Source organism: Trichosurus vulpecula, chromosome 1, assembly GCF_011100635.1.
Source record: "Trichosurus vulpecula isolate mTriVul1 chromosome 1, mTriVul1.pri, whole genome shotgun sequence".
NCBI lineage: Eukaryota > Metazoa > Chordata > Mammalia > Diprotodontia > Phalangeridae > Trichosurus > Trichosurus vulpecula.
In genome coordinates, this window is record NC_050573.1 from 1,202,694 (window position 1) to 1,221,058 (window position 18,365).

The window sequence follows — 18,365 nt, forward strand, 5'->3', positions numbered from 1 at the left end:
TTGGTTCTCTGGTGTCTGAATAAATGTTTTAATTCTTCTACCTTCTATATGGACTCTCTTATATTTTGCGATACAGAACGACACAGGTATATTTACAATTATCATCAATGTTGTGTTTATTGCCTTGCTGATACACCAGGGTACACCCCGGGCTGCAAGAGGGGGCCCTGGCAGCTGACGACACAGTGAAGGTCCCCAGTCCCTCCACACTGGCAAGTCAGGCCAGCGCTGACCTGGCCACTCAGCTACAGCATCCCCTGATCCTATCTAGGAGCCCCCCAGTCCAATGCCTGCCTGGCCCAGTGTCTCCCCAGCAACTCCCTGCAGAGGCCATCCAGCCTCTTCCTGAAGCCCTGGGGTGTGGGGAGCAGCAGCAGCTCAGGCCCCTCTGGGAATGTCGGGGAAGGGCCAGGGAACTTCCTTACTCTCCTTCCCAAGGGGAACAAGCCCTCCCACCTCACCACAGAGACAGCTGATAGCTCAGTGGATAGAAGGCCCAACCTAGAGTCAGCAAGCCTTGAGCTCAAATCCACCCCCAGGCACATCCTCATTGGGTGATCCTGGGCAAGGTGCTTCACTGCTACCCGTCTCAGCTTCCTCAGCTGTGAAATGAGGGTCATAATAGCACCTAACTCCTTCCAGGGGTGCTGTGAAGATCCCATAAGATGTAGGTAAAAGCTGTTGAGCCCAGCCCCTGGTACACAGTAGTTGTCACATAAATGCTTATTCACACAGTGAACTTGGAGCCAAAGCCTCTCGCTGTGTGACCCTCCCCCACAGTGTCACTGCAGCTGAGGCAGGATGGAAAGGCCAGTGAGGACACCAGGCTCCCCTGATTCAGCTGCTTGTGGGTCCCCGCCAGCCAGGACTCACCGTGCCCGAGGTCAGGATGTCGCGGCTAACCCTGCTCTGGCCGCTGAGGCGTGGAGAGGAGGAGGGTGAGTCATCGATGTAGGGCATCCGGTCTTGCTGGCGCCTCTGCTCCTCCGCATGGTCCGCATCATAGGCGTAGCCTGGTGGAGTGCCGAACGCTGTGTCTATACGGGCAGAGAAACTAGTGGGCTCAGAGAGGGCGAGGGGCTGCCCACAGTCACACAACAGGGGCGTCACTGGAGTGAACAGTAACAGGGCGTGCCTTTCTTCTCTTTTCATGCCTCTCTAATCCTCTCCTCCATGGCAGCTGGGGTATTTGTCCCCTCTCCCTAGATGACCACGGTGGGCAACGCTGACCCTAGCCGGGGCGGCTGCTGCCCCGAGCTGAGGGCCTGGGGGCAAAGATGGCCAAATCTGCCACCCCTCAAGGAGCAGCGCCAGACCACACTTAGCCTGATATGGAGAGAGGAACATGCTTTGGGGGCCACATGACCCCAGGCAACTGCTTAGCCACCTCTAGGGGAGTGGCCTGCCTCCACCCATCTACCCGCCCACCCCTCCCTGCCACTTATGCTACATATGCACCCCTGGCTAGAGAAGGAAGACCCTGGCCTGGTCACCTCGGGTTCCCCAACAGCCAGCCTCTATCACCCCACATGCTTGTCACCCCCGCTATTTCTGCTTCAAGTGGAGACAGCAGGCAGGCAGTCAACCCCTACTCCTTAGCTCTGCCCGATGGCTGCTCTCACCCAGCCTTCCCATTTTACTGGTGATGAAACTGAGACTTGGAAAGGGAAAGGGGCACAAAGTTCTCAATAAATGTTTATTTTTTTAGATAAGAATCTGCTCTCTGTTCTGGTGACCTCGCCCAGATCTGGATGTGAACTAGCCTCTAATTGGCCAGGCCCCCTTCCCTCCCTGAGCCCCTGAGCCCCAGGCCTGGCCACCAGGAGCCTGCTGGGAAGTGAGTTACACAAGACATCATCTCTGGCAGTCACTCCCATGGTGCACTTATGAAGCACCTACTGTATGCCCCAGCTAAGCCCTGGAATGCACAAAGACAAAGCCAATAGTCCCAGCCTCCAAGTCTCTCTCATTCTCTCAGGGCTGCCATGTAGCCATCTCCACTGGAGAGGCAGGAGACGAGGATGCCAGCACCCCAGGGGGGCCTTATCAGGGTAGCAGTGGGGAGGACAGACATTCCAGGCCCCAGGGATACAGCCAGAGCAAAGAACCAGAGATAGGAGCTGGATGCTGGAGGGTCACAGGCTGGCTCCCATCTACGGCCATCTCTGAGATGAGGCTGCTTAGGTGAATGTCCAGTGCCAAGGAGCTCCCTCCTCCCCAGGCAGGTGGAGCTCAGGACGGAGGAGCCATAGAGGGCCCCCAGACACCAGATGGCCAGAATGCCCGATGCAGGTGGAGAGAGGCAGCTCCCAGGCAGGGCTCTGGAGGAAAAGGGGGACCAGAGCAAGCAAAGGGAGGGCAGGAAGGAGTCTGAGAAGGTGAGGGGAAGTCAGATCCTGGGGGGCCCTGAATGTCAGGAAAGGAGACCAGCCTGGACTTGGCTAATAGGAGGGTGGGCATGAAGGACTGAGAGGAGTCAGACTACGTGCCAGGGACTGGGCTAAATCCTACAGATATTAAGAAAGGTACAAGGCAGCCCAGCCCCTGTCTTCAAGGAGCCTCCAGCCTTCCCTCCACACCTTTTCCCTGTGCCACTGCCTCCTCCCCGCCCTGGCCTCCCCCATGCCCAGGCCTCCCCTCCCCATCTTCTCCACATGTCCCAGCCTCCCTAGCACCTTCCCCCCACACAGCCCTCGAAGCAGCACAACAAATTTGATCCAAGGCCACCAGACGATCCTTGAGACATTTCAGCATCAGGCCCACCCTTTCCCTCAGGTTTCTCCAGGCTAAATACCCCCAGACCCCTGCCAAGCTCAGCTTTCCAGCTTTCTCCTGCCCTGCCTTCCACTTTATCCTGAGCATCTGGAGGTGACCACAACCCAGCAGGCACAGTCTGGCCAGGGCAGAGGAGGCCAAGACTGGCCTCTCTTGATGTGGGAAACACCTGCTGCCAAGCTCAGAAATCTGGGAAATGTGCAGTCATTCTGGTCAAGGTGTGGTCCCCAGCCCCAAACGTGGACAAACAGGCAGTCAGCTTGGGCACCTGTGTGAAATCCTCCTTCTGACTCTTTCGGAGGTGTGGTGTGGCCCTCCACAAGCCTCCATGGTCCCTTCCACAGTCCCCTCCACAAGCTTCCATGGTCCCCTCCACAAGGCTCCATGGTCCCCTCCACAAGCCTCCACAGTCCCCTCCACAGTCCCCTCCACAAGCCTCCACAGTCCCCTCCACGGTCCCCTCCACCGGCCTCCAGAATCCCCTCCATGGTCCCCTCCATAGTCCCCTCAACAGTCCCTTCCACAAGCCTCCATTGTCCCCTCCACAAGCCTCCACAGTTTCCTCCATGGTCCCCTCTATAGTCCCCTCAATGGTCCCCTCCACAAGCCTCCACGGTCTCCTCCATAGTCCCCTCAACAGTCCCTTCCACAAGCCTCCATGGCCCCCTCCATGGTCCCCTCCACCTCTGGGGAGTCAATTCCATTCCCTTCCTTGTCCTCACACAAGTGCTTCTCCCACTGCCCACAGGGGGGCCCCCAAGCCTTGGGTACCAAGAGCATCCTTCTCCAAAAATAGTACACAGGTGCCCCAAATCCAGAGGAAAATGAGGGGGCCTCCAGCTTCTTCCCCCAAGAGGATTCTCCTGGGAACACCCCGTCTGTGATGTTCCCCAGCACTAGGGGGCCGGATTCAGCCCCCTGCAGCCCATGAGGAAATGGGACCACGATCTCCATAAATGGAAAGGGGTTATCAGAAACGGTGGTGAGGCAGAGAGGCCTCTGGCCTGGACTCGGGCCCTCTGGCTCACATGGGATGGCTGGATGGCTGAGCATGGCCTTGTCGACACCCCAAAGCCTGTTTGTCTACAGAGCTCGCCTCCGAGCCAAGACAGTAGCTAAGCCCTGGCCCCAGCATGAACCCCAGAAATCAACACCAATCAATAAGCACTTATTAGGCACCAACAAGGTGCCAAGCCCTGTGCCGGGGATACAAAAAGAGGCAAAAGGCAGTCCCAGACCTCGAGCACCTTACAATCCAATGAAGGAGCAGAGATTAGGGCTGCAGCTGCCTGAAGAGAAGGAAAGTGGGCAGAGGCTTGGAGGGGTTTGGACTTGGGAAGGAGGCACTGGGGGGAACACCTCTGACAAAGGCAGCTTGCAAAGCGTTTTAGAGATGTTAGTTACCTGCTGTGATCCTCACAGCCCCCAGAGGGAGGCGCTCTTATGATCCCCATTTACAGGTGAGGAAACAGGCTGAGAGGCACCAAGGCCCAGGATTACCCAGTGAACGGGTGTCTGAGGCTCCAGGCGAGCCTGCAGAAATAGCCGAGCATCTTCATGGGCGGACTTGGAGGGGGGGAAGGTGCCACCGTCCCATTGCCCCCCCACCCCAGTCTGCGAGGGAGGGGTTGGGGGAGCACCTCTCAGCACTCCAGGTAGAGACAACCACGCATTCCCTTTTTAGAGACGAGCCAGGCCTTCCCCAGGTCTGAAGTAGGAGAAGGAAAACGTGACTGCTTCTGGCAGGGGGCTGGCAAAGGAGGGGGAGGGGAGGGAGGGACAGCCACACACCCAGGGCTGAGTGACACACCTGAAGAGGAGTGAGGGAGAGGAGCAGGGAGGGGAGAGAGGAGGGGGAAGGGAGAAGAGGGCAAGGGAGAAGGGGGGGTGGAGAGGAGAGGTAAGAGGGAGGGGGAGGGGAGAGGAGAGGTAAGAGGGAGGGGGAGGGGAGAGGAGGGCAAGAGAGAGGAGAGGAGGGGAGGGGAGAGGAGGAAAAAGGAGTGAAGAGAGGAAGGGGAGGGGGGAGGAAGAGGGGGAAGAGGTGGGGGAAGAAGAGGAGGGCAAGGGGAGCAAGAGGAGGGGGAAAGAGGGAGAAAGGAATTAGAGGGAGGGGGAAGGAGCCATTTGCCCTATGAAGACCACTGAGGCAGAGCCAGGGAAAGCACCTACAAGGGGCATCCAGTGAGCAAGGTCCGAGGGAGAAGGAACAAATAGGCCAGTCTTGGCTTGAGCTCAACAAGAGAGAGTGCTGCCATCACCCAGAAGACAGGTCCCCATGTGGGCACAACTCGACTGACAAAGAGAACCCAGAAACCCAGTGCCAAGGATGCGGTCTTGGCAAGAAGCTGGAGCCCCAGGGACAGCACCCCTATGTCCAGAAGCACCTTCCTTGGGCAAGGCACTGGGCAGCGGGTAAGGACAACCTTGGCACACAGGAAGTGGCCAAGAAGGTGACATCAGAAAGCAGGGTTGGTCCATCGAGGGCAGGATGGCCAAGGAGAAAGGGCAGCTCCTAAGGAAATGTGGAGAGGATGGCACCAGGCAGCAGACCGGGGCAGCCCGTGGCCGGCACAGAGAGAGACAATGGAAAAGAGAAGAAACTGAGAAGAAAAAGGATTCGGCATAAACCTAGTGCCCAGAGCCATGCTACCTCCCACAACCAGTGGACAAGGGGAGCTTCGTGGCTCTGCCCTTCCCCCCTCCTTACTCCTGGGATTCATGGGGGACGGGGGCAGAGATGAAGGAGAAACGTGGCACCCACACAAAGCTTTGGAAAGTGCATATCTGTCAGCTCTGTGACAAAGGACCTTTAATCTCCAAAGGAGGAGGGAGGGAGGAAACTGCTTCTGAACCCACCAAGCCAGAAACCAGAACCGAGCATAGGGAAGGAGGTGTTGCTGAGCCAATCAGAGGTTCCAGGAGACAAGGGCCCGGAAAGGAGCTGGCCCTTGGTCCTATTCACTGCCTCGAGCACCCCAGCCCGTACACCCAATGCTGAGGCCTTGAGCCCCCCACACCGAGTCACAAGGGGCCTTACCATGGCCTCCAACACCCCAGCACACACGCCCAATGCTGAGAAGAAGGAGCCTTACCACAGCCTCAAGCACCTGACCTACAACGGGCCTTACTGTGGCATCAAGTGCCCCAGCCTACACGCCCAGGGCTGGGTAGAAGGGGCCTTACTGCAGCCTCAAATGCTCCAACCCACAAGGGGTCTTACCGTGGTCTCAAGCGCCCCAACCCACACACCCACACTGGGAAGAAGGGGGCCTTAATGTGGCCTTGAGCACCCCCTGGCCCACACGCCCAATGCTGAGGCACATTTGAGCATCACTGAGGCTCAGTGGGAGAAAACCCACAGTTGAGCCATGGCTCTGGGTGGGTGGACTTCATTCTAAAGAAAAAGAACAGGTAAAGGGGGAGGGGGTGTCTATTAAGAAGACCTACTTATGTCAGACATCCAGGAAAGGAGGCCAGAGAGTGTTTGGGTGAAGGCCAAAGGAGGGAAACCCAGGATCATCTTTGTGAGGGAAGACTAAGACTTTGGGGAACAGGAGGGGAGCCTGGCAGGGAGGCACCTTCCAAGATCCAGCCAGACACACACCAGAGCTCTCCCTCAGCCTGAAACAACCTCCTGACCTGCCTGGGGAGAGGAGGTGGAAGGTCCAAGGGGATATTCTATTCTGCACCTGAATCTCACGACAGGGAGCAATGTGGGGGGAAGGGGAAAGGGCAAAACCCTGGGAGTGTCTGTGACACAGGCTGATGTTGGGAGAGGGGGGGTTCAAAGGCTCCAGGGGAAGGAAAGGAAGGATGCCCAATGGTGACTGGCAGCAGGGGGAGGCAGAGCTACTTAATTTTCCCTTCTCTGCCAAGAATGACTTTAGCAGGGACTTAACACCCAAAGCAAGTAAGGAAGGAGAGAGAGCCCTGAGCTGAGCTGCCCTGGGTGAGCTCCAGTGCCATGGCCCAGATGGAAGAGAGCCTCCCTCAGGGCATGAAAACACTGGTAGGCAGGCCTGCCAAGCTGCCCAAAGAACAGGTAACTATGGACAGTGGGAGACATGCCCCAGGACAGGAGAGGTGCCCTAGGATGGGAGAGGTACCATGGGACGGGAGAGGTGTCACAGGATAGGAGACGTGTCACAGGATAGGAGAGGTGCCACAGGATGGGAGAAGTGCCACAGGATGGGAGGGGTGCCATGGAAAGGGAGAGGTGAGCCATGAAATGAGTGAGGTACCACGAAATGGGAGAAGTGCCACAGGAAAGGAAAGGTGCCCAGGACAGGAGAAGTACCATGGGACAGGAGAGGGGGGGCCATGAGATGAGAGAGGTACCACAGGACAGGAGAGGTGCCGTGGAACAGACGTACCATGGGACAGGAGAGGTGCCACAGTACAGGAGAGGTGCCACAGTATGCAAAAGGTACCACAGGATGGGAGAGTTGCCCTGGTATGGGAGAGGTACAACAGGACAGAAGATGTGCAGAACAGGAGGGGTGCCCCAGGACAGGAGAGGTGCCACAGATCTAATTTAAAAATTATTGGACTACCTGAAAGCCATGATCAAATAAAGAGCCTAGACATCATCTTTCAAGAAATTATCAAGGAAAATTGCCCTGATATTCTAGAACCAGAGGGTAAGATAAAAATTGAAAGAATCCACCAATCACCTCCTGAAAGAGATCCCAAAAGGAAAACTCGTAGGAATATTGTAGCCAAAGTCCAGAGTTTCTAGGTCAAGGAGAAAATATTGCAAGCAGCCAGAAAGAAATAATTCAAGTATCATGGAGTCACAATCAAGATAATACAAGATTAGGCAGCTTCTGCATTAAAGAATCAGAGGGTTTGGAATGTGATATTCTGGAGGGCAAAAGAGCAAGGATTACAACCGAGAATCACCTACCCAGCAAAACTAAGTATAATCCTTCAGGGGAAAAAATACATAATCAATGAGATAAAGGACTTTCAAGCATTTTTAATGAAAAGAGTGGAGCATAATAGAAAATACGACTTTCAGATACAAGGCTCAAGAGAAGCCTAAAAAGGTAAGTAGGAAATGGAGATCATAAGGGACTTAAGAATGTTGAATTGTTTACATTCCTACCTGGGAAGATGATATTTGTAATTCATAAGACCTTTCTCATTATTAGGGTAGTTGGAAGGAGTATATATACACAGAGGGCACAGGTGTGAGTTGAATAGGAAGGGGTGATTAAAAAATAAAATTAAGGGGTGAGAGAGGAATGTATTGGGAGAAAGGGAAAGGAAGAGGTAAAACGGGGTAAATTATCTCCCATAAAAGCGACACGAAAAAGCTTTTACAATGGAGGGGAAGGGGGGAAGATGAGGGGGAATGAGGGAACCTTACTCTCGTCAGAATTGTCTCAAAGAGGGAATAACATGCACACTCAATTGGGTATAGAGAGCTATCTCACCATACAGAAAAATAGGAGGGGAAGGGAATAAGAAAAGGAGATGGGGTGATAGAAGGGAGGACAGATTGGGAGAGGGGGTAGTCAGAAGCAAAACACTTTTGAGGAGGGACAGGGTGAAAGGAGAGAGAGAATAAACGGGGAAAGAAATAGAGTTAGCAATAGTAACTGTGAAAAAAAATTTGAAGCAAGTTTCTCCGATAAAGGTCTCATTTCGCAAATATATAAAGAAAGAGCTGAGTCAAATTTATAAAAATAAAAGTCATTCCCCAATTAATAAATGATCAAAAGAGAGGATCAATCTTCAGATGAAGTAATCAAAACTATCTATAGCTAACTCACTATTAATTGGATAAATGCAAATTATAACAATTCACAGGTACTACCTCATACCTATCAGATTGGCTTAATAGGACAGAAAAGGTAAATGACAAATGTTGGAGGGGATATGGGGAAAATGAGACATTAATGCACTGTTGGTGGAGTTGTGAACTGATTCAAGCATTCCGTAGAGCAAAGGGCTATAAAACCAGGCATTCCCTTCGACCTAGCATTACCACTACTACGTCTGCATCGCCCCAAAAAAGATTAAAAGAAGAAAAGGATCTGTATGTACGAAAATATTCATAGCAGCTCTTTTCTGGGGGCAAAGAATTAGAAATTGAGAGGATGCCCATCAATTGGGGAACAGCTAAACAAGTCGCAGTATGTGATTATGATGGAATACTATTGTACCATAAGAAGTAAGCAAGCAGGATGCTCTCAGAGAAACCTGGAAAGACTTGCACGGGCTGATACAAAGTGAAATGTACTGGGTACAAAGTACCAGCAATATCGTAAGATGATCAGCTGTGAATGACTTAGCTATTGTCAGCGATGCAGCAACGATCCGTGACAACTCCAAAGGACTTAGGATGAAAAATGCTCTCCATCCCCAGAGAAAGAACTGGCGGTGTCTGAATACAGATCGAAGCATGCTTTTTTTACTTTATTTTTCTTGTGCTTTTTTTGGTCTCTGTCTTCTTTCACAACATGATTACTATGGAAATGTTTTTGCATGACTACACATGTATAATCTGTATCAAATTACTTGCCTTCTCAAAGGGGCAGGGGGAGCGGGGGGAGGAAGGGAGAGAATTTAGAACTCAAAAGTTTTAAAAATGAATGTTAAAAATCATTTCTACATATGTAACTGAGGAAAAATAAAATACTAAATTGTTTTTAAAAGTTTTAAAAATACATAATATAGTGAGAGAGAAAGAGAGAGGGAGAGAGAGAGAGAGAGAGAGAGTTCAGAGGAGGAAAACCGGGATGGTAAAGGACTCAGAGTGTGAGTCTTAAAGAAATATCCTGGGAAAGAGAACACTGAAGAGGGCTGTAACAGCTAGGTGGTGCCAGAGTGCCCAGCCTGGAATCAGGAGGACCCGAGTTCAAATGCAGCCTCAGTTTCCGCATCTGTAAAATGGAATAAGAAGAGCACCTCCCTGCCAGGATCTAATGAGACCATATTTGTAAAACTGTTTAGCAACTGGCACACAGTAGGCGCAGTATAAATGCGAACTACTATCAGACATCTTCAAGTATGGAAACAGTTGTGGCAGTGGGGAGGGGCCCCACAGGCAGAAGCAGGAGGGGGCACGCCACCAGGGAAGGGGTGGGCTTGGAGCAGGGGCGATGGAGAGGGGATTCCTTTCATGGAGGGTCTGGATGCCAGGGTCACTAACACCATTCTCCTTTCCCAAGCACAGGGATGAGATTCTCATCTTTCCCTTCAGCAGCTTCCCCGACGGCAGGGATTAGGCAGCAGTCCAACTGGGCAGGTTCAGAAGAGAAGGTTTGCAAGAGTGAGCGTGGCCCCAGAGAGATCCCGCATGGCCCAGAGAGATCCCGCGTGGCCCCAGAGAGATCCCGCGTGGCCCAGAGAGATCCCGCGTGGCCCCGAGAGATCCCGTGTGGTCCAGAGAGATCCTGCGTGGCCCAGAGAGATCCCGCGTGGCCCCGAGATCCCGCATGGCCCAGAGAGATCCCGCGTGGCCCCAGAGAGATCCCACGTGGTCCCAGAGAGATCCCGCGTGGCCCCAGAGAGATCCTGCATGGCCCAGAAAGATCTCACTAGCCACCAACCACACCCTGCTTGGAATCGAGCATGACCAAAACTGCAATAACAAGAATATAAACTTAGGGAAAACTTTCATCTCTGGCTCTGGAGCAATCCCAATTCACGCAGCTAAAGCTGACACGCTGGAAACCCCCACAACACCAGTGAAATTCCAGGTAGGGATGAGGTGCCCCAGTCATCAGGAAGGGGAGAATGCCCTAAGATCATGGCGATGACAGCATCTACTTCAAAGAGATAAACCCACCCAGTGGGGACAGAAGCATTCTTCTGAGGTAGCAAACACTCTCTAGATTTATACGCTATGTAAATGGGAAGGGCAGAAATGGAAGAGCCATTAATAGAGTGCCTGCTGTATGCCAGGCAATGTGCTGAGCACTTTACAATTCTTAGCTCATTTGAGGCTCCAAACAGCCCTGGGAGGCGGAGCTATTAGAATGCCCATTTTACAGTTGAGGAAACTGAGGCAGAAGGCAGTATATGACTTGCCCAGGGTCACTCAGCTAAGAATGCCTGAGGCAGGGCTCCAGGTCCAGCACTCTATGCTCTCTGCTGCCACCAGCGGCCTCCAGACAAGACAATCATTCGGCTCCCAGTTCAAAAGGACTCCAACAAGGCCAGGATACACCCTGGTCTCTCCAAGAGACACAAATCCAGGCAGGGCTGTGCTCAAATGCTCTCCCGGAACACAGGTGGGGAGGGGGCTCAGGTCGTCACCCACGGCATCAGGGTGAGGCCCAAGCCAGCTAAGACCCACAGGCTGAGTCTCAGAGCATCATGTTTGCCCAGGTAGTTGGTCTGACTATCCCAATGGTCCTAATCACAGGGCTGTCCCACATCCTTGGTAGTGGTCCACTGACGGGGGCTCCAGGCCTTCGCCCTCCTGAAGCTACCCAGGCCACATCACCCAGAGCTGTCTCCGGGGGCAGGGCCCATTACCAACCCTGCTCTCAGGTCTGCCTCCGCCACAAGCAAAACAAGGTCTCTCCCTCCTCAAAATGTGGAACAGTTCTTCAAATACCCCTGGGCCAGGCTAAACATTCCCAATGATGTTTCTTTTTCTTATAACTAGACTCCTTATTTCAGACCAAACTCATTACCTTTTCCCCTAAACCACATGCACACACACACGCATTCTCAACCTAGGAGTCATTCCCAGCTCTTCATTCTCTCTCACTCCCAGATCCAATGTAGTGCGAAGGCCTGTCCATTTCACCTCTGCAGCATCTCTAGTCCATTTCACCTCTGCTGCATCACTGGTCTATTTCACCTCTGCAGCATCTCTAGTCCATTTCACCTCTGCTGCATCACTGGTCTATTTCACCTCTGTACCAATCTCTGGCCTAGTTCACCTCAGCAGTATCTCTGGTCCTTTGCTGCATCTGTGGTCCATTCCACCTCTGCTGTACCTCTGGTCAGTTTCACCTCTGCCTCTGCAGCATTTCTCCAATATTCCCCTTCTCTCATCCTGGTGCAGACCCTCATCACCTCACAATGGCAATAGTTGCTAAGGGGCAGGATCTGTCTGCCTCAAGTCTCTATCCCCTCCAGCCCATCCTCAATTTTCCTAAAGTCCAGGTCTGATCACTCACCCCCTTATTCTGTAAACTGCAGAGGTTCTCTATGGGCTCCAGGAACAAATACAGAATGCTATGTCTGGCATTCAAAGTCCTTCCTAATCTAGCCCCTTCCTCTCTTTCTGGTCTTTTCCACCTTACTCTCCACATGCACCTCAAGTACACTACAATCCAATGACACTGGCCTCCTGGCTGTTCCTCACATGTGATCTCCATTTCCACTGGCTGTCGCCTATGCCTGGAATACCCTTCCTCCTCACCTCTAGGTTGTCATTTCCCTGGCTTCAAGACTCAGACCAAATTCCTCCTTCTCTGGAGCTCCTATATGTCTCCCCCCACATACATTTCACCTCCCATACACATACACACCCACAAGTGTCTTTCCTCTGTTGATTATCCCCAGTTAATCCTGCCTGTATCTTGTCTGTATATAGTTGTTGGCATGGGGTCTCCTCCATTAGACTGTGAGCTCCTTGAGGGCAGGGACCATGTATTTGTCTTGTTCCTGACACACAATGTCCAATAAATGCTTGCTGACTGACCAACAGTAAAGAGGACCTGGTAATTTCTTCTCCCAGGCTGGCACCGGCTAGTCTTTGAGAACTGCCTGGGGCACTGAGGAGTTAAGTCACTTGCCCAGTACATTAACAGAAACAACGATCCTTTGAGGTGAGATTATCTCACTTGATTCTTACAATGACTCCCTAAGGCAGATCCTGTCATCTCCCCATTTCACAAACAAGAATACTGAGGCTCAGAGAAGTCAGACACTTGCTCAGGATCCCACAGCTAGGGTATATGAGGGGCAGGACTTTATCTTATCCTGTTTTATTCCCAAGTGAGCCTAGATACTCTAGGGGAGGTGGTAATAAGGGTCAGAAGATAGTCTGCCCACCATCAGCCTCCTCCTGAGCCTCTCACACCCAACCCAACGGCTCACTGACTGTTTGGTTGGTATGCCTCCCTCCTGGCTCCCCAGGGTACATCCTCTGGCTCTAGGGGCATCTGATGCCCACTTCTTTTCTCCAAACCCTTTATACACACGATCTCATTTGATCCATACACGTGCCTTTGTAGCAGGTGAGTCAGGTTTCATTATTCCTGTTTTCAATTGAGGAAACTGAGGCCAACAGAGATTAAGTCACTTGCCCAGGGACACAGAATTAAGAAGTATTTGAGGCTGAATTTGAACTCGGGTCTTCCTGACTTCAGGCCTGGTGGTCTATCTACTGCACCACCTAGCACCCCTCATTTCTAGTGTCTAGAGCAGGGACAGACATGGGGCCGAGAAGGCAAATGTCCCAATTTCCAGAGGGAGAAGAGAGCAGTTTGCTTGATAGACGCCAGCGAGCCTGGTTTCAATTTCTGGGAGACTTGGAGAATACCTTATTAAAGGGGAATCAGAGGATGTGGAACAAGAAATGACGGTGAAAATGGTAACACTGCCACGGCCGAGGGAGGCGAGATACCGGGACAGGCAGGCAGAGACACCTCCCACTGGCCAGGAAAACTCAGCCTGGACTTCTGGTAAAGCACCTCAAACCAGCCTTGGAGACAGATGCTGGACGGACGAGGGCACTACCTGATGCAAGGACCCCTCCAGCGGAGGGTGCCAGGGCTCCAAGCTCTGTCCCATTTAACGCCTAAGCCTGCCTCACTTTCCTTGTCTGTCATGTGGCAGCATGTTGTGAGATCATATTTATAAAGAACTCTATGCGCGCTTGCTACTAAATGTCAAGTCTTACACTAAACCCACCCAACCAAATCCATAAGTACAAGATGAGAGAAGCAGAGTTAGGCAGCAATTTGTCTGAAAAACAGTCTGGGGGTTTGAGTGGACCACAAGCTCAAGCAGGTGTCAGTGGGACAAGGTGACCAGAAGGGCATTGAGGAGGCCAGCCCTTCCAGGACAGGTGATCCCACTGTCCTGTGCCATTCTAGATCTCAACTGCAGGTCTTGGGTCAGCTTGGAATGCCAAAGCCTGAGAAAGACATTGATGGGACAGACAGCGTCCAGAGGAGAGTGACTAGGCTGGGGAAGGCTCTGAGCACACTGTCATCACGTAGGGGAAGGCCATTATTAGGGAAAGCCAAGGGAGTGACCCTACAAAGGGGCAGCGAGACAGCAGGAAGAACACCCCTCCCCCAGAGCTATCCAGGGGGGAAGGGCCTGCCTTGGGAGGTTGTGGGGACCCCCATCAGGTGGTCTCCAGGCAGAGGCCGGACACCTACTTTTCCTGTCAGTGGCAGACAGAGGAAATCCTCCCTCCCACTCAGCTCTGGGTATCTGAGATTCAGAGTGAAAGACCCAGGACCCCCTGGAAACAGCAGGATGAGGGCCTGAGCTCAGCTCTACTTGGCACAGGGACCAGCCAACCTCTTCTGGCCTGGGGAAGCAGGGAAGTAAGTCTTCAGGCGGCTCTGGGCCTGGCCCGAGGCAGGCCATCTTCATCTAGAAGGCCAGCTTCATGTTAGGCCCACCCTAAGGGTCCTGGGGTACAGGGTGGGCCCCGGGTCAGACATTAATTGCCCCAGCCTGGCTCAGCTCTCCAGAATGCTCCCTACCCCCCAACTCCTGCCATCTTTCTGTGACCTCAGTTGATGCCCCTGCTCCAGCTCTTGGCTCCACCCCCTGACCCGGGTAGGGGGAGGAAGGCACCCAGACCCTGCTTCGGAGACCTTTGGAGGACCAAGGTTAGGAAGCATTCCTGATGGCCATTGGCCCCTATACCTTCCCCTGACCCCCAGGGTGCCTGGATCAAAGCAGAAGAGGCTGATCTCCACCCCCACTCCCCATTAAGGACAGTGTCATCTGTGCCCCTTTGCCTTCTCTTTCCAGGCCCCCAAGTCCAGTCCCTTGACTGAATCCTCTCATGGCTCTCCCATGGGGACCCTTTCCCTTCTCTGGCCCCTCCCTGGAAGCCCAGGGAGTCTATCCCATGCCTCCAGGCACCTACAACATCAAGGCCTTGCCAGAGCTTCCCTCTCAGGCTGTTTCTGCATCTGCAAAGTGGGTCTATGGCCAATCCACCTGCCTCTTTCCCAAAGGCCCAAATACAGGCTCTGGCAGGCAGGGCAGGGGAGAGGGGCTGAGCCCACGAGGCTCAGCCAGTGGCAGGACTGGGCAGCCTGGAAGGCTCTCACCATCGCCAATCTCACAGACCTGGTAGGAGGGTGACTATGCCCCCTGGAGGACTCCTGGACTGTTCCCAGAGACCAAACTGCAGGTGACAAGGCGGGCTCCTGCCAGCCAACCTCCGTGGCCTTAGGCAGGTCCCTCCCGAGAGACGCCGGACCCATCATAAATAGCTGGCCTGACTCCAGGCTCCAGGAAAAGCTTTCATCTCTCAGTTTTCCCACCAGTGAAATGGGATAATGATCTCCTCTCCCTCAGTGCCAGGCCTGCAGGGGGGAGGGGCAGGTCCCCACCCCATGAGAGATGAAAAAACAGTCCCCTTGGCGCCGGGGCCTGGCCCCTCCAGGCCCTCCCCACCTCATCTTGGCACCTCACAGGGAGGAGGTCTGCCAGGCTGGGGCTGGGGGCCTCTTAAGGGCCAGAGACCCTGGGGCACACCCAGGCTCTCAGCCTGCTGGGCCCTCCTTTGGCCAGAGGCAGGCCTGGTGAGAAACCAGGAAGAACCCTGGGAGCAAGGCTGGGTCTTCAGTTTTGTGCCAGGCCAGGCTGTATCCTTGGGGTCTGGGCTCTTCCTGGTGTGTGTGGTGGGGCAGGGTTCCCTCCCAAAGCCAAGGTCTCACCCTGCATCTTCCCTGCAGGAACAAGGTGAGTGGGAGCAGATGGCATGAGGAAGATCCATGGGCCCCAGAGGACCACTGCACAGCCGCATGCTCTGGGAGGCGGCGGCAGCAGGCTGCCAGCTTCCCTTGGGTGCCCACCTTCCTGTCCTTGCCCACATGATATAGCAGGAGCAGATGCCAGGCAATGCTGGCAAGGCTGGGGTGTGAACAAGAGAAGGCCATGATATAGGGAGGAAGCAGGATCCAAGACAGGCCATAGTGCTTTGGGTTCTCCATATTGGCCAGAACAAATGGACAAATCCACCAAATGCCTCCTGGGAAATGCACCCAATGACCAGCATGGAAAGGGGACAGCATCAAATGTCAGGAAACCCTGGGCACTCTGCTGCTGGGCCCGTCCAGGCGTCTGCCCTTTATTGCTACTCTGGAGGCCACACTTTTGACCCCTGTGCCCTTCAGTGAGAAGGCAGCCAGACCCACCGACCTCTGCAAGGAGCCCCCAGCTGCCTGGCCTTCAGCAGCTGCCCTTCCTGTGTCCTACCCGCCACGCTCTGGGGTCCCGTCCCAATCTCCTTCTCAGGGTGTGCACTCAACACTCGTCTCTAGCAGGGACACCTCCTCTGGACGCCTCAGATTATCAATGGCCTAGCAGGCTCTGAGTCCAGGAAAGATGTAGTCCCGGAGTGGGGGTGAAGCTGTCCCCACCTCTGGTCTAAAAGCTATCTTTCTTTCCATACAATCCCAAACAACATGAGTTTTCCTGGCTGTTGTAGGGCCATGTTAATGGATACTGAGCTTGCGGTCCACTAGGATTCCCTGAACTTTTTCAGACACCCTTCTGTCCAGTCATGCTTCCCCTCCCCTCTCCCAGACTCCAAATATTTCTACTTGAAGGGGAGTTTCGGGAACCCAAGAGTCAGACTTTACATTTATCTTCATTAACTGTCCCTCTCTTAGACTTGGCCCAAGGCCTTAGCCCACCCAGACCTTCATCCTGCTATCACTGACCTTCCTAGAACTCGCTTTCCTCCTAGCAGCCTCCAGCCTCCAACTAGCTATCATACTGGGTTCCCAGGGCCCTCTGTGATCTGCCCTGAGAATTTGCTCCCTACCCATGCATTTCCCTTCCCTTTCTCCCCCAGAATGCTCTAGGAAATTAAGACTTGAAAAAAGAAGATGGAATCTGGGCCTAAGAGCAAGGGTCATAGGAGGGAAGAAGGGGGAGGAGGGAGGATCTCACTGGGGCCTACAAATGCTCCAAACAGCCCAGCCCAGGCTGTGGGTTCGCAGGGGACTCAGGCTTTCCTTCCTTAGCTGTAGAAGCCCCATGAGGCTCTCCCTGCCTGTCCCTCCAGAGACACCACAATGACTCCAGTGGAAAATCCAAGCCCAGAGCCACCTTCCCTGCCCCTTCCTGCCAGCCAAGGACTGCCAACCTGCCCAGTCTGCCACCCAGGGAATGAGGCCAGGAAGGAGCAGCCCCCCAGGGAACGAAGCCAGGCAGGAGCAGCCCCCCAGGGAATAAGGCTGGGCAGAAGCAGCCTGGCTCTTCCCGGGTTAGCTCAGAAACCACATTCCATTATTCCTGGCCCCAAAAGGAAAACCGAACCAACCCACATGGACTGATGAGAAACAGGAAAGCAGTATTATGGTTAGTGTCAGAAATTCCACCTGCCAGGAGAAAACAGGAATTCAAAGCCAGCCAGCTCCAAGAGAGGCAGTGCCCCTGGAGACTGGCCACTGGACCACATGGTCAGGGAGTGGTTTGGTGGGAGTTGGGCCAGGAGCCCGGGTGTGCTCCCGGCCCTGGGAGCAGCCTCAGCCCCAGGCATTCCTGGCCCTCCTCTGCCAAACCATCATAGGGTGAGCATGGAGAGACTGAATCACAGGAACTGTTGGCAATGGCACTCAGACAGTCTCCCTGGAGGGATGTACCAGCCTAGATGGAGCCAAAGGATGGAGCTGAAGCCTCCACAGGCCACTCTGCATTGGCGGTAGGCATGTGGACCTGTATTGCCTCCTAATAGGGAAGGGCCCCACCCGACCCCCCCAACAGGGACGGGGCCCGCAAAGCCCCCTGAAGCCCCACATCTCCCCCTGACGTGGAGGGCCCTGCTCCAATGTCAGGAAATTAGACGGGTTGTCTTCTCCTTGGCTCCCCCCCATACATTGTGCTCCTGCTATGCTGGCTGCTGGCTGTTCCTCACACGCAAGCTTCATCTCTCATCTCTGAGACTTTGCATTGGCTGGCCCCCATACCTAGATAGCCTTCCGTCATCACCTCCACCTCTGTTTCCATAGTTCCTCTGAGACTCAGCTCGAATCCCACCTTCTGCATGGGGGCCATGGACATAGGCCCTGGAGGAGGCAGAGGAGTGGCCAGGGCCGAGCCATTTCCAGGCTGCTCAGACAGAGGACACCTCATTCAGCCTCAGCACCGTTCACTCACCTAGCAGCTAGAACAGAAGCCAAGAGGAGAGAAGGGCAAAGTAGTGTGTGTGGCCCGACCACCCCCACTCAGCTCGAGCTTCAGTTTTCAGAATGAGCCGGCACATCCCCTCAGGGTCCAGCGAGGAGGGTCCAATGAGGATAAAGATAGCCAAGGAGCCCTGGGGGCAGTGGGCAGGGAGGGGGGGGCACAGAAATGGGCTGGTCCCGCATGGCCCCAAACAAGAGATGGAGATTCCCCAAAGCCAAGACTTGGGC

At 53.9% G+C, this 18,365-nt stretch overlaps 1 protein-coding gene across 3 annotated transcripts in view; it reads right to left on the bottom strand.

Moving 5' to 3' along the window:
* Positions 1-18,365, bottom strand: part of BCR (BCR activator of RhoGEF and GTPase) — a 69,980-nt gene that overhangs the window by 34,657 nt on the left and 16,958 nt on the right. For 2 of the 3 annotated variants that reach the window (XM_036738622.1, XM_036738614.1), the window contains exon 3: positions 874-1,037. In XM_036738622.1, the coding sequence (XP_036594517.1) occupies positions 874-1,037 (164 nt within the window). Of the gene's footprint in view, positions 1-873; positions 1,038-1,493; positions 1,558-18,365 lie in introns of those variants that run through there. The other variant, XM_036738632.1, reaches the window with a different exon arrangement.